This window comes from Lampetra planeri, chromosome 15, assembly GCF_965212315.1.
Source record: "Lampetra planeri chromosome 15, kcLamPlan1.2.h2, whole genome shotgun sequence".
Lineage (NCBI taxonomy): Eukaryota > Metazoa > Chordata > Hyperoartia > Petromyzontiformes > Petromyzontidae > Lampetra > Lampetra planeri.
This window is the reverse complement of record NC_136121.1, coordinates 10,830,797-10,847,092: the sequence shown is the minus strand read 5'-3', so window position 1 is coordinate 10,847,092 and position 16,296 is coordinate 10,830,797. Positions and strand designations below refer to the sequence as shown.

Here is a 16,296-nt window from a genome sequence, read left to right as displayed (position 1 = left end):
ACGCTCAATATTGTTTCGCGTGTTTTTTTCTATCAAAAAAATGGTCCGATGACTGCGACCGAATCGTCCGAAACAAGCACTCTTCTCATCGGATATTGGAAGCCGAGTAGAGTGCAGCCTGCTCATGGCCAGTGACAATCAGCTTTTTCCAGACAGCCGTGGGGGATTGGAGCGGTGCTGCGTTGTTACCCCCTCGTACGCGTGCCGAATGTTCTCCGGGTACAGTACTCCGATGTCCTACCACGCGACGCCAAACGCTCATTAATAGTGAATTTAAAAAATTACGTATCAAATGCGGGCAAGTGGCTCAGCGGTAGAGTGAGCGGCTCGTAATCTGAAGGGTTGCAAGTTCAACTCCTGGTTTGGGTTTCACTCGGCTCATCATCCCTCCGGGGTCGACAAAACGGGTCACCACTTTGTGAGGAAGTCAACAGTGGTTGTCCAATGGATAGACTCGCAAGAGGAGTGAGGCGTGTAACATTTCCATCACCACTGGCTCAAAAGTATGAAGCAGATAATGAGCACTGCTTCATGCTCATTTGAACAAATACATTACTTTGCCTTGAAAATCAATAGAACCTGGCCAAACATCCCAATGCAGGACCCTCTTGAAAGAATATTGAGACTCGGGTGAGATTTACAAGGGAAATTCATTGCTACGATTATTATAACATTTTGTTTGAAGGTCAGTCGGTAAAAACGCAAACTGAAACCTCGTGTTTATTACAAGCATTGAATGGAACATTGCTGCTTTACATCTTCCTACGTACAACTGACAATCAAATGAGAGGGGTTGGGGGGGGGGTGGGAAATTGTAGAGCAACTTTGAGCAATAGTGTTGCAATGTAGAGCACGTGCTTTCGTACAACAGTGAGTGAATCACGTGCTCGATTTGTTTGCTTTTCATGGCATCCAAAGTCCAACAAGTCAAACTGCAAAGCGGTTACTAACTCAGGAATCTTTAACCACAACTAAAGAAGAATGTCAATACATCTGTCTACACCCTGTGGCTTCAAAACAGGCCCCTTTGGATTTTATTTGGACATTCAAGTCTCAGGAAATTGCTTGGCCAGGGAAAACTTTCTGCAGAAAGGCAGCTATGCAAGAGGGGAAAAAGGGCAGGTTAGCGTGCTTCTCAAAATTGGCTCCAAATGCTGAGGGGATCACGGAGGGATTTAAGACACATTTCAATGAGGCAAGCTAAAAATACAAAAGAACACAATGCCCTTAAACATGCAGCCAGGAGGTTGCCTGGCATTGCAGTTAATTTATCATCGCACATTTCTCACAAATTCTTTTAAAAAAACATCAATAAATTAAGCTAAACTAACCATTAGACACGCAAGGGTTAATCTTTACACAAACCAAAGACAAGGAATAAAACTGGTTCAACAAATGCATTTGTTCAAAACACAACGCAAACCACAGACGTTAGTCCCGTGAAAAACTAGCAAGGGGCTGTCAAGAGGCTCGCATTCGCCGACACACTCCAACCATCTAGAGAGGAGAAAAAACACATCCCGAGAGCCCAAGAGCACCACCGTGAACACCTCCGCAGGCAGCAGCAGTGGCTCATCGCGAGCACACGACGCGCGGCGACGGCGGCCGAACGTACCGTTGGAGACCCTGCTGGCCGAGCTCTGGTTGCTGCCGACGGACGAGCTGCTGGCGCTGCGAGGACGAGCGGCGGCGGAAGTCGCGGGCGGAGGTCGCGACCCCGCGGCCGACGAGCGGAGCGGCCGCGAGGGGCCGGACTGCTGCGGGCCGGGTGCTCGAGCCGGAGCCGTCGCGGACGACGGCTGGGAAGCGCCCCACGGCGGCGGCGCCGCGGCGGTCGGCAGGCACCGAGCGGACGTCGATTTTGCCGGCGCCGGGAGCGAGGAGCCGGCTCTCGCCCGAGGAGGTCTGCCGGCGCTCGCGGCCGTGCCGGGCTGCGCCGGGGTCCTGCTTGGTCCTGCCGAGGCACACGCCGACGGTGTGGGGGGGGGGGGGGGGGCTTTGCGCCGATTGACATCGCCGGGAGCCGCGTTGCAAAGTGGCGTCGCCGCAGAAACGCGCTCGGCGGTGGCGGTGGAAGCGGTAGAGGAATAAATAAATGAATGAGCAGACTTAAGTAGGCAGAGTGTGGGCAAACAGTTGGAAGGGCTCTGTAAACAAACGCTCAACCAGGGATTGCGTTGCTCTTCTGGCCCGGCTGCTGTTACAAACAAGGGGGAGAAACAGCTGCGATGATTACCCAAACTGTACCGTGCAGTGTGCGTTGTTGACACGGTGGCAGCCGAAGAATTGGTCGCTTTGGCACAAACGAACGCACATTGCTTGGATCAATTCCAGCCGAGCTCCGGACGTTTTCGTATTTTCCAACCAAAGTAGCCGAGCGGGGCGAACCGATACGAACGTCAACGCAGCAGTCAATGAAAACCAGCCTCACCTAACAGTGCACCGGCAAAATCGGCCAATCAGTAGAGCGACGGTGCCATGGGTTTTACAGTAAAGTGGGGATGTAAGTGGCCTACTTCAGGGACAAATGACCAATCAATCAAATACTTTGCTTGTGACCAAGCTAGAGCCTTCATATTCAAACATAAAGAAATATCCCAATTACGTTGCAATGTTCAATATATGGCATTTTCTATTATAAAACACGAAGTCAGGGCGAGGTGTATATGTTAACAGACAAAAATTAATCAGTGTAATGCGCTTAAGACTTCTTACACGAACCTCACTGACGGAAAGCGGCGATCAATTCGATATCTCTATGAATGCCGGCGCAGATCGGAGGAGAATTAACGAATGTGGTGATTCCACAGATTGCCCCCTTTACATTGTTTTTCGGCAAAACCCATGACTGGCCGCACAAGAAATACTTCACGATGTTTTCTGAACGGCTGCAGAGACTCTCCCCCCCCCCCCATCAACACCCCCACCTGTGCGAACCGGAAAGGGTGGCGCACGTGGGGGGTCGAGATGCAGAAAAAAAATAACATCGCGCCTCGGCATTGCTGGCCAAACTCCTCTGGCCCTCGCCCTAGCGTCAGCGTGCTGCGGTGATGTTCTTAGCAAAGTGGAGCTAGGGGCCCACGACCGCCCGGGGGCCTAAAAAAAGCCCCTGGAAATCCACGAACGCCACAAATAGTTCCGTCCGTTCGCTTGTCGGTCGGTCGGTGTCGGTGGGGTCTCGTCGTCCAAGAGCAAGTCTGCCGCTGCATTCCGCGTAAAGCGACCGACATGGGTGGCGTTACTTTTTTTACCGTCGTTAAAAATATAAAGGCAATGGGAAAGCCGTTCTTGAAATGAAAAAAAAACGCAGGATTCCTAAACGCGTGAATGTATTATAGGCTTACGCGAATCAAAACGCCCGGTAACGCGTAAGCCGCACGTAACGGCGCCGGGCGCGAGTGAAACCGAAGCGATCGTCGCAACAGCCACCGGAACGGCGCGGAGACAGTGCGCACTGACTGCAAGGCATCTGCTTATCGGATTTTTTTTGACGAACATCGCCACTGACAGGCCAATGCCATCACGGACTCCTTCGGCAATCTCCGCCGCGCTCGTGCAGTTTAACTCCTCCCGCCCCGGGCATGGCGAAACCGTAATGGCTGAACAGCAACCTGACCCTCTAACTCTACGTTGTTGTTTTCTTTTAACTGATCCGTTACACGCGTGACATCTCCGTCAACGCACAATATTAAACAACGGCGTTGTCATACGGCGTAGTAGTTCGCATACTGGACTTGCAATCCGGAGTTACTGGATTCCACTCGTAGATATTGCTTTTATATAACCCTACTATTGTGAAGTAAAGTGTGGGTAACTCCTCATCTATTAAAAAATACTGTACTGTACCCAAACAGCATGAAACAGGAGGCTCTGTCATCCTGTTGTGGCATGATCACTCTTGTGTCCAGGATGACACATGCACAGGGAGATGATGAAAACTCATTTCTTTAGAACTGCTTTTGGTGTTTAGTTTGTTGTCCTTCCCCCACACCCCCAATTCGCACGGTTGGCTACGTACGGCGCGAAAAAAGTTCAACATACGTACAATTTAGACCAACGATCCCCAATTTAATATTTCCTAAAGAGTCCCCAAGCACGTGGAGCAAAACGTCGGACATGGTGCCGAACAACACGCGGTCCAACCCCCCAGACACGTCAACGAGAGTGGTGCCAGAACCTATTTTAAATTCCACGGGCCAAGGAATTTCTGTCCTCTGGATTTTACAACTACTTAATTTACAGCCACAACGTTAGGCGTCAGCTGCTTTCCAATTCATTCTGCCGGTGGCTGTGTGTGTCACGACCACAGAGTCCTGGGGCTGTGCGTGACCACATCTGTTCCCGCTTCACACCGACGCTAATCAGTTTTTGTAACTAGCGCTTCAAGTTTTCTGCCACAAACAGTTGCTCTCAGGAACATATTGTAACAGTCTTGTTTTTTTTTCTCTCACATTAATACACATGCACCACTACCATGTGACAGCTAAGCACGCTTAATGATTATTTTCAATTTTTCAAAAATGTACCTCACCTACTCTACTCTGCACAGCAATACAAAGATCGGATTTGTAAGCAGTGCACTTATAAAAAAAAGTCTTGTGCGTCAAAAGTAAATAGGTCATCCTCTTGTCAAAGCGTCGATGACTTTATGTTCACAGCAATGCTTTCCACACCATCATCATTCTGAACTTCATAAAACGATCATCTCTTTAACAATTGTGTCATAACACGTGCAACACATTCATGGAAATTAACAAAAATACCAGTGATAATTAAAACTCAAGCCGTGCTAAGAACTCCTTGAAACACGCATTTAATTCACTAACCAGGCCTCATCCACAAGAATGCTATATCTACACCATCGTCACTTTGAAATTTGCAACAACATTTACTTCCACACATCATGACACCATTTAACACGTTCGAGGAACCGTCCACGAATTGCAGCAATATGCGACACATCACGCGGTGCTCGTGAACTTCTTAAATACTGTACCCATGATAAAGGAGGGAGGGGGGGGGGGCGTTTTTGGGCCAGACCGCTTAAATATAAATTTGTTGGTAAAGCCTCCGTGTTAAACTTCTCAAACGTCAAATTTCGATTTAAAGCTTTCGTGACTGCAGGGATTCATCTTCTTGGTTCTTTCGGTAAAGTCACGTAGAAGGGAAATAATAAAATAATAAAAATAAAACATAATAAAATACAATTCTCAGAGACTCCGTCTCCTCCACAGACCTGTTCTCCACCTGAGGACGGCTGCTTGCGTTGTGGCCGAAACGTCGTGAGAATTATTTTATTAGGTTTTATTTTTATTACTTTATTATTTCCATTCTACGTGACTTTACCGAAAGAACCAAGAAGATGATTCTCAAACGTCCTTCAAACGCCCTCTCACCTGCTTCCGCGGGCCTCGCGCTCCCCACCGCCGCGCCTCCGAGGTTAGAGGTCATCGGGATCTCATTCTGTTTCGGCCTGGCTCCGGGCGGAGAGAGCCCGGCCCTCGCCTGAGCCTGCGTCCGCGAGGCCTGGCGCGCCGACCCGGGCACGGCACGCGGCCCCGGCTCCGGGCGGTGCGCGAGCGGAGGCCGTGCCTGAGGTGCTGTCGCGGCCGACGAGCTGGAGGCTAAACTTTTTTTGCTGTTCTCAGCGGACCTGCTGGTTTCGCTCGCGCTCTGAAGATAATGGGGATGCGGCAGAGGGAGGGGTGGGGGAAAAAGGAAAAAAAAGCAGCATTAATATTTAATTGTAGAAATCCTCACTGAATTACAGTAGATACTGTACGTGCTTTGAAACTGCTGGAACCCATCACGGTACTTGAATGCGTCCTCAGTGGGATGTGCTTTATTGTTTCGCTGCTAGGGGTTGCCACCTACGAGGTAGAAAAAAATAACCAGGAGATGTTACGGGAAGAATAATATCTCACGATTCGGAAGAGGGGGGGAGCTGCATGTAAATGCATTGTCACGAGTGAAAGTGTACGTATATTATCACGGTAAATCACTAAAAACTGGATCTTCCATTGTCCAGGAAAGACTCCGACTTCCCAGGACAGTAACCTTAAAAGGTGATGATCCTGGGAAAACCAGGACAGGTGTAATGCTATTCAACTGAGGTTATTTGGCAATTTTCATATTCTTATCATTTTAATGTAATCTATTGCATGTACTGTACAGAATACACAAAATAGATTCATTTTTTTAATATAAATATGTAGGGTACATACATAAATGTATCCAAACACATGCATACATTAATGCATGCACACATCTAAAATACATTTAATGTGTTTATTTACAAGTCGTAGCAAGTACTTGGGTGATTATGGTCATAAGGAGCCAAATAAGGACTCAAACCAAGAAACCATGGTATTAATGATAAGATATATAGACTTGTGACCTTCCTTTTACCTCGGCCAAAATAGAAGATATATGGAAAAAACATAACCCTACCATAAAAATCCGTGCCATCTGCTTCACAGTGGACGTTAATAAATCCGTAGCATCGTCCCTAGAGTTAGAAGGCCACCACGTGCCCGCGTCGTGGCCCAAATTTGCCAAATTTGAAAAAGTACCCACAATTGGAATCTGCACAGCAATCATTAGCCCCTACTTGAAACATAACTTGGCAGGACCCTGAAACTCAGCGAGGCTTTCCTGGGCAGACAAGCATATTGGAACACTCCTATTGTGTTTTTGTACTTTTTGTTGTTGTAACGTTCCAATCCACCCATTACTGGACAGGTCGTTAACATCTGGCCACCGTGGCGCCCCTCGATACGTTACCGACCTCGACACGTTCCGTACGCGGCCACGCGTCCCGAGCGTACCTCCATTGAGTTGAAGCTCGCCTCCGACGTCTGCTCGGCCATGCTGCTGTCGGCCTTCACCGAGATGCTCGCCGACAGCCTGACCCCCGACGACGCCCTCCGCAGCCCGGGGATGCGGGAGACGAAGCTGAGCGTGCGCACCGCCCTCGCGTGCGAGCCGCCGGCCGACGGCGCGGGAAACGGCCGCCCGGCGCCTCCTCGCTGGGCGACCGGAGGCATCGCGTCCGCCGGCCTCGGCGGCTTGCCGTTGGCGGTGGTCACCTTGGGTGGGCCGCGCGGCGCAGGGGAGTTGAGCGAGGCCGGGGAGCTCGGAGGGCAGTCGGCGAACGACGGCGAGCGCGTCACCTTCGGCTCCACGACCGACGCCGATCGTTTGAGCGGACGGGGCGAATGCGCGGCCTGGCCGTCCACCTTCGATTTGGCGTTCTTCGGACTTGGTCTCGCGATCAGTCGAGCCATCGATCTCCTCGGCGTTTTTTTAATAGGCGAGCTGGTTTTACTGTCCACCTTGTTGGTGTTCAAGCCTGCTTCGATCGCGTTTGGCCGCTCCGTTTGAATTTCCCCGTTCTCCGATTCCACTTCGAGTGCAACTTCTGTTAAAAACACCGGCTCGGACGCGGTCATATCTTCCATTGGAGCTTCCATGCGCAAGGAAGGAAACATATTTCTATCAAATGACATTATATCCAAAAACCCTTGTCGTGTTAGAATACCACCGTACACTTCTAAGCTACCACTTGTGTTTAAGTCGCTAGTGACATCAAACGACTGATCCTCAATGCGAGTCTCACTCTCCACGCGATGCTCACATCGCACAAGCGCCGGGGGACTTCCTACCTCCGGCAAAACGTTTCCAGCTCGAGGCATTTTCAGTCTGAGCTTTGGAAATGCCAGCGACGCCGCCTCGCCTTCGGCGAGACGCGGCAGACCTACCGCCCCCTCCGTCTCGCCTGCGAGCGCCCCCGAGGTGGGCGTCCCGGCCGTCCGCTGGACGTCGGGCTCAGCGTCCCTGCTGGATTTCATCGTCGGCTCCGCCGCCGAATGGTCAAACTCCGACGAGCTGCTGATCTCACTCACGGAGGTCTCCACGCAGTCCGTGGAGCTGCCGCACAGGTAGTCTCGAGCGGGAAAAACATCCGACGAATCGTAAGTGTCCAGTGTAGTGTTCTCAGCCGACATGTTTTCCTTGTCGTTATCAATGTTATCGCCAGTGCTCTGATCTGCAGGATTTCTATTTTCTGCAGTGCCCAAAACTTCACGATCTAAGCCTGGCAGTGAGTCCACGTTGCCATCGTTTTCAGGCGTTGCTTTGGTATCACTTGCAGCGGTGAACGCCGGGCTGGTATTTTTGGTCTCGTTAAGGCGTTCCATCGATTCGTGCTCTAATGTGGCCCAGTCCGGCACAAATGCTGCCTCGGACTTTTGTTCGTACAAACTGTCCACGGCATGGTTCGCCCTCCGTTCCTCTCCCACTGCAACTTGCACAACATCTTCGCTCGCGACAACGCCTACAAGTTTACCAAAAGGACTGCCAGCGGTCGTCTCGGTTAAAACTTTACGAGTGATCATCTTAGTTTTGTGATCCAGAAACGAAGACGCATTTAACAAAACGCCTTCGGGCTCCAACACCAGCAAGTCCTCGGCACGTGATGGTTTTGCTTCTGAACAATCGTCTTTACTTTTGCACAGAATGCCCGACTCGTATTTTTCTGGCTCGGATGAACTCCCCAGAACATCTTCATCAGCAACAACTCCACCGTGAGAGTGATTAATTGACGAGAAGCCTTCGTCGCACTCATCCGAAGAAATTTGCCAGTGTCCGTGACGCTGCCCCACCAGACGTCCTGTGCCTGAGCCTCCTACAGATTGCACCAAATATTCTTGGTGGAAAACGCCGGGGACTCTCATCTGCCTTAAACTACTCTGGCTTACACTGTGTGCCTCGGTCGTATCCATGCAGTCGGATGAAACGGGGTCACTGTCAGAAACGAGGTGGCTTTGTTTGCATCGACTCCCCGTCTCCACAAAGGCAGACGTCTCTTGGGAGTCGTTTAAAATGTCGGTCGACCACGTGGCATCATCTGCAGCCGTCGTGATGTTTGGTCCAGTTGTCGAAACATCCGAAGAGTGCCCCAGCTCCAGCCTCGCACGCTTCCTCTGTTCGTCGTTATCAACGGGCAGCTCATCAAAGTCTACGTTCCACTGGTTGTCAAGGTCAGAGCTTTCTCCTTTGCACGACAGAGCCTGACTTGGACACTGGTCGTCATCAACGCTGGCAGTGACGTACGTCGAGAATTCCTCGTCCACGTGGCATCCCCTGCTGTCGGCGCACGCGGACTTACAGCCAGGCTGAGCGCCTCCCGGCTCCTCTTCCAGCCGACCACCCTGACCTCCAAACACAAAACTCGACTCATCAGCCTGCTGGCCGCTCACCTTCGCGTTCGCGCACTCGTACCCTCCCCCATTGTTCACGTCCATGGCTGTTCCTCCTTCAACCTGGTTCGTAAAACGCGCAGGCGGCCCGTCCGCACGGGCCTCCCGTTCCGCTCCGGTGCACGCTTCCACGCGTCCCCCTCCTCCGTGGACGGCGACGCTGTTCGCGTTCAGATCGCCGAGCGACGATGTTGCCTTGCGAGCCAAGTCGGTCGAAATCCACACGTTGCCTCCGGGGGCCGCCTCGTCATGGTCCTTGGTGCCGCGCTGCGGGTTCGAGTTGCGCGACGCGTCCAGGCGTCGTTGCGCGAGCACGGCGTCGGACAGATAGCGTCTGCCGCCGCCCGAGTTAAGTCCCTCCGCTTGGCTCTTTACATCCCCTCGCTCGTTCAAGCTGCCCTTTTGTCCATTTCCCAAAGCACTTTCTCCAACCTGCATCATAATTACTGAATGTGTCTTTAGCTTACAAACAACTGGGGCTGACGTAGACCGTAACAGCGAAAGGACAAATGGGGAGCAGTGGTTGTTCTTTCGGCCGCATTCTCGGAGAGTTATAAAGGACAGTTACCGACGGCAGTTTTAGTTACTGAGTGACAGCTACTTAAGTTACTGAGGGATTGCACTTGCAGACTATGCGTCTATGGCATGTTTACTACGCTTGTGAATTTTAAGAGACCAAATGAAACTACAATTTACCCACACTTATGTAAAACAATCCATTTATTTGGATAAAGCCACCGCGATGCAGTAACGTCTACGTAATGTATCCATTAATTCTCAGGGTGCTTCATTTAGAAAAGTACTTACTTTGCAACGGTCATGCAAGCAATCACGTGGCTTCTCAGCTTAACAGAACCTTAACCATCGCGAGTCCGTGGAATTGAATGGGTAACTTTGATCCGCACGCGTTGCCTGTAAAACGCAGAAGGCTCTCAGACTTCAGACCCAAGGCGAGGTGAAAGAGCAGCCCCCGAGTGGCTGCGTCGACATGGCTTATTGGCGCCGTCCTAAAGCCTGCCGCGAAAGACAAGGCGTGCGGTTCCCGACGGCTTCGCCTTCTTCCTTTTCAATCAATCTGGACGCACGCCTGAATGCGTGCGCCGGGACGCACGCGGAGATGGCCGCCAGCGATCCCCCTCTTTCGAATTTTTCGGGTGAAGAATTCAGTTCCGATTCTTGAACCTGAAAAAGGAGCAAAATGTTCAGACAAGACATTAAGTAAAGCGGCACCACACGTCAGGTCGGGCATTTCGCATTGTATCATTTTCCAGAGGTAAAACACGTTAAAATCCATTAAGAACAAATTATCCTTTGGGGATTAGTCAGTGCATTACATGTACTGCATAATTTATAAAATGCACAGTTCAATAACGTACAGTATTCAGATACCTCCACTTATTCACGAGAATATTGGGTACACCGGGCTTATATTTAAATAAATGAGATGTTTCAACTACTGGTCAATAACGGAATTATTTTATGTCATTCTCTAATAGCCTTATTTATTACAACTTATTTAATTTGTTATGAACGGTGTGCCCCGACTTGTTGCCATGATAGTTTCATATTACCAGCCGGGCTCACTTGTGCACCAACTATTACAGTCTATTGTTTTGCTTTCCTGCGACTTAAACCAAACTAAAAACGAATTATTCTTTTTTTTACCGGGTAATGCCCACTGAGCTATACAGCTCTTTTTTGGAAGCGACCTGGCCACAAATGATAGCTCAACCAAGTGGCTTATCGTGCCGAAATGTATAACAGCCAAATAATCTAAACGCACGTTGATTCTAAATGTGGAGGGGGAAACCGGAGGACCCAGAGTCGGAGTCGAACCCACGAACCTCCTGTATACCAGGCGAGGTAGTTAACATCTCCTAGCCACCACCGTGGTACCCTTTCGCCAAGAGGTTTTGCATACGTACGGCGTGCACCCAATGCTCCGAGCGAGCGCGACCGCCTTTAGTAAGCGACACGCGCGTAAACGAGACACGCCGGCAAAGTCAAAGGTCGCGCTGCCGGCCGAGCCGGACGTGCACAACGGTCGGCCCTGCAAACAATCCGGCCGGTGCATGAGTAGGGCCCATCCACCCTTACCGCACCTCACCCCTCGGCGATCACACAATCAGTGCTCCTCCACACTGAGTCGTGGCGGCTCCTGATAAGGAGACTTATCTCTGCCCCACTAATCTCATAATTGCCATAAACTAATGACAGGGGGTCTGACACAGACACACATTGTATAAAGAATCCTCTGGAAACAGTGGACACAAGCCAGATTGTAAACTAAAAACTCTAAACTATTTTTATTTTACCAGGTTAGAAGCGAGATGGCCACAAATGATAGCTCAACGAAGCGGGTTATCGTGTGGAAATTTACAGAAACCATTTGGAAACTCATGTTCCTAAATGTGAAGGGGAAAACTGAAATCCACGCGACCACAAGGAGAACATGCAAACTCTAAACACGCAGGCGTCAGTGTTTGGGATCTGACCCACGGCCTCCTGTATACCAGGCGAGGAAAATAACATCTCGCAGATAACATTTCGCCACCGAGATGTAAAACGAGGGCGTTGTCTCAACAGGCCCGGAGTTCTGCTTATACCTGCACTGTATCTCATTTGCACGTCACACTCCATGGCAACGCATAATGCTGTTGCGTGCGGCATTTGCTTTTTGCTTTGATTGGGGTCGCATGTTTTACAGAAAGTGTTCTCGCCAATAACATCCGGTAATCCACGAGCATTTGTTGAAAGCGCCCAACTGCTGACGCGACCCCGAAGATCGAAACCAGTCCAGAATGTGCTTGCTTAAACGAACACTGCGTGATAATATTGGTCTGGAAAGCCAATAAGCTGATGATTGTTTTTGTTTTAAGTGCAGTACTGTATATTGGAAACATAGACCAGAGGGTCTGCTTATATTTGCAAAGTAAGTCAAACGAAAATCTGCACTTCTGATATGTTCATGCAACGCTAATTCCATTTCTGAATACTGTGGGTGAAATTTATGGTCGTAAATCCATAACCGCAAAATCAGTAACCATTTCCAGATTCGATTACTGCTCCAAAAGGCAGGAAACGGTAACCGTTTCCAGTAAGTATTTTAGTAATGAATGTACCAGTTTAAGAAACGCAACTCCCTGTTGTTAACTGCCGTGCCGGGAGATGGAATCGCACTGGCGAACACTGGATTGCAAGTCCAGCACGCTGTCCGTTACCACCACGACATCTCCCTTCGTTTCTCGGTTACAAAGGGTAAAAATGGTACGTTTAAATTCAAATGTAGGTTTTTTTTCGTAACCAATCCAACGATCCACATTTTTTTTTTTGGGTTGGGCCATGTGGTAGTTTTACGCAAATAATCGTGTCATTAACCCTCCACCACCCGACAAGATTGTCACGTTTACAGAGACGTTATTATATGCACGATACGTGGCCGTTGGGTCGATTACGTTCTGACCAATTAAGCTCAGTGGTGGCTAAAGACTTTTCATTACTGAATTTAACATCAACGCACGACGTTTTTTTATCAAACCGCTTTGAGTGAAACGTCATATCATGACGTTATGTGCATTGCCAGAGATGTCTTTACATGCGGCAAACCGGTAACGGGAGTTTTTTTTCCGTTCTTGTCATGTGGCTCCTGGTAATTCCAATAAAACATTTTAACAACCCTTGAGAAAACGCTTGTTTAAAGTAGCACCATTACCTGAGAGTCAGGAATGCGTCGGGCCTTTCCCCCAGACGTCGTTAACTCAAAGAACGCAGCAACGCGTTACACGCTGCTTATCTTAAACAGAGCAGCTGCGCTGAAGCCAACGGAACATCGCAGAGAATTTCGTAACATTGTTTTGCCATCATGTTCCGGTAAAGCGATAGCATCTCCGAGCCACGTATCTTTCCATCTTTATCACCACGGACCCACGTGAACCGTAGTGGTCTCGGCACGACCATGCGCCTTGGCCTCGCCCGTTCAGCGGAACTGCGCAATGAATACTTCACATTTGTCTTGCTCGGAGGCAGCGGAGGTAGCAGTGGTGCTAAATCGTAGATAGTCGTACAGTGCTGCAGTATAAGTAGAAAGGTGAAAATATAAAGTTACAGCCCTACAATATCCTGCTCACGTCACTGCTGGCGGATGGGCCTCCACTAGAGGGAAGCTTTAGAGAGTTCCATAAAAAGTGAGAAAACCATACATTATTCACAAAAACCTCAGTCTCATTTCCTATAATGCGGCAAAAGATTAGATCATGAAAACTCATCAGAAATGGGTGGCGATAAAAATGTAAAAAAATGAGAATGCTACCCCAAGATGATGCGATGCATCCTAATGCCAGGAGTTCGGATGGTTCCACCATCCGTACAGTCTATGTTCACAACAGACCATTTCACACGGAGTACTGTGCTCTTATTGACGCGTACATTCACTTGTTTCTCAAGTACAGTGAATCAACGCCCCATGTTTCAAAGGCAGCTCGCTCCTGGCGTTTGTAGTAATTTTCTACAGACGTTCACATATCCCAACCTTTCAGATGCCCGCCTGTACACCGGACCCTCCGGTCTCCCGGCGAGTTCCGACTATGCGAGGATTGCACAGAGCTACTACAACACACCGTGATGTAACCGACCGGTGAAACTTATATGGCACGCGCCCGGCAGTGACCCTTTCACGCCGCATAAACGCGGACAATCGCACGCGCTGCCGCTTTTACCGCCCGGCAGATTTGACGCGCGTCCAGTTGACGCAGGCGCTGCGAAAGGTCCTCGCCGCGTGCGGCGTGGCAACGCAGGTGGACGTGACCTTCGCGCCGACCTTGCCGTTCGGCCCATCAGTTGGCCCCTAAGTGTGTCTGCCGTGCAATGTTACCCGCTGCGCTCAACCTAGACGGCGGTAAATACAGCACGGAATATAAACAAAAGAACACATCGTACCGTGGTACAGTGCAATCATTTTTCCAGCCCTTTTTTTTGCGTCGATGCGCCGCTGAATGCCGCCCTCCCGTTCCGTGTCGGTTTTGGGGAGCTGTTTGACCGTACTTTGCCGCGCCGGTCGGTGCGGGTTCGGTGGAGCGGAGGGCACAGGGCTCGTTTGAATGTCACTCATGTAAGCAGTGGCGAGCTCGCCAGGTTCACATCGGGCACGTGTGCTCACTATAACCACTGCGGTCACCATTCTGTGTTATCATGACTGTGCATGCGTCTATTCAAAATACAAAGTGTACTGCCCAACAACCCCAAGCGATGTTAATATCCTTTAATTGAGCAACCGGCTGGCAGTGCCGCCACCAGTCTTGCACCGCGATAGCCCAGTAAACGTGCCAACGTTGGGCCAATGTTGGGCCAACGTTGGCACGTGGTTGGAACCGCAAGGCCAACGTTGGTCCAACGACGTTCCACTTTTACTGGCAATGCGCCTTGCATCCTTAAAACGTGCTTTTAAAAAAATGCACTAATTTTAATTGAAATGACCACAGCTGAATTACAATACAGGCTTGCCATTATTCAAACGTACGAGAAAAAACAACGAAAACATTCTTGCGACAACATGCCCTCCGTACGTACACATGTACTGTATTTCGCAGCGCTCCATCAGTCGTTGGGCAAAGCTTCCTTTCAAACACGCACGGGCGGCTCTTTGCTTTGGCATCTCTGAAATTACGTCCGCGCGCCGCATACCTCCGTGGTAAAAAACAACAGCCCCAAGTCGTGCACCGTTGTGCCGCTCACCGTCCTCCACCCCCACGCCCTCGTCAAGACGATGTGGCTCATAACACAGTGTGCGTTCGCTCGTCTCCACCCCCCCATGCGCTCCACCAGCCATCTGCCCAACAGGCTCCCAAGTGGCCAGTGATGAGAGGCTGGGATTTTTTTCAGTTTTTCTCCATCACTGTATTTTTCAGAGATGCTGCCGTGATGCAACGCGTTTTCGAGCACGCTGCGGAGACTCGCGATCCAAAGGTCGCCGTTGCGATTCGACCCACGCCCGTTTGCGTTTTACATTCGGTCTCCCCAAGTCCGCCCCCGGTAACCGTGGAACGTTAGGGGTTAACGTTTGGCACCGACGGCTCCTACCACGTGCCGACAACGTTGCACGTTTACTGGGCCTGCCTCCGTCCACCCAGCAGCCGAAGTAGACGGCAGTTAGATGAGTGGACGGTCGCTTGTGGCGGGCGGAGTAAAGTGTGGGGTCACTGCCCCCTGTTCCAAGACTCGTGGTCAACGTGAAAGAGTAGGCCAAATACGACCTAGAGGGGGCTCTCGTGAACTCCCCTTCTTGCGGAGGCCCTTCCGCCAGCGGTAGCGTGAGCCGAGAAATTTAAGGGCTGCGCCTTTTTATTCTGACGCTATTTCATTGCACAAGTCGGTGCTTTACCGCACGAGTGGGCTAGCCCGTTCTTCGGAGCCGGGTGACATGACACGCATGACGCTCACGCGACCGATGTCACACGTTCTCTACTCACTCGCCGGAACCTTCACCATACCAGCCACCGGTGTATGCTACATAGTAGGAAGCCTCACTGATATTCAATGGCTCCCTGCACCGCCGCACACCAACACACACCCTCCTCCTCATGGCATGCACCTATCCAAAGGATCACGGCATTTCTGATACGGGGCTGCAGGAAAATCGTGTAACGTGCCGGGCTATGACAGGACGTACCGCATTCCGAACGGGAGCGTGGGTTCACGTCGCGGCACGTAAACCACTGCGACACCACTGGACACCACCCTATGTCAGTTTCATGGAACACATACAAGGGGACGTACGCCAAAAGTGAAAAACAAAAGCTGAAAAGTGCACGCGGAATCATTTGGAGAGGAACATGCTTGGAATTACGCCGAGAGAGTGGGGGAAAAAAGAACACGTGGATCGGAGAATGCACGCAACCGAGAGGCGTCGTGTTGACCGCTGGGGACACGTCACTTAGAGTGGACTTTGGCCGGTGGTCACGACGAATGAACGGAGTGGCGACCGAAGGAGGGAAACGCACACGAGAGGACATCCGCTGCTTAGGTAGAGGGATGAAATCAG

The 16,296-nt window shown here is 50.5% G+C and overlaps 1 protein-coding gene across 4 annotated transcripts in view; it reads right to left on the bottom strand.

Annotated features, from left to right (window-relative positions):
* The window catches only part of LOC144722722 (uncharacterized), a 79,158-nt gene that overhangs the window by 42,285 nt on the left and 20,577 nt on the right, over window positions 1-16,296 (bottom strand). For 3 of the 4 annotated variants that reach the window (XM_078601071.1, XM_078601074.1, XM_078601073.1), the window contains exons 2-4: window positions 6,828-10,442; window positions 5,397-5,673; window positions 1,616-1,954 (exon numbers count right to left, since the gene is read on the bottom strand). In XM_078601071.1, coding sequence (XP_078457197.1) covers window positions 1,616-1,954; window positions 5,397-5,673; window positions 6,828-9,701 — 3,490 coding nt within the window. In that variant the 5' untranslated portion in view covers window positions 9,702-10,442. Of the gene's footprint in view, window positions 1-1,615; window positions 1,955-5,396; window positions 5,674-6,827; window positions 10,443-12,972; window positions 13,039-16,296 lie in introns of those variants that run through there. The other variant, XM_078601072.1, reaches the window with a different exon arrangement.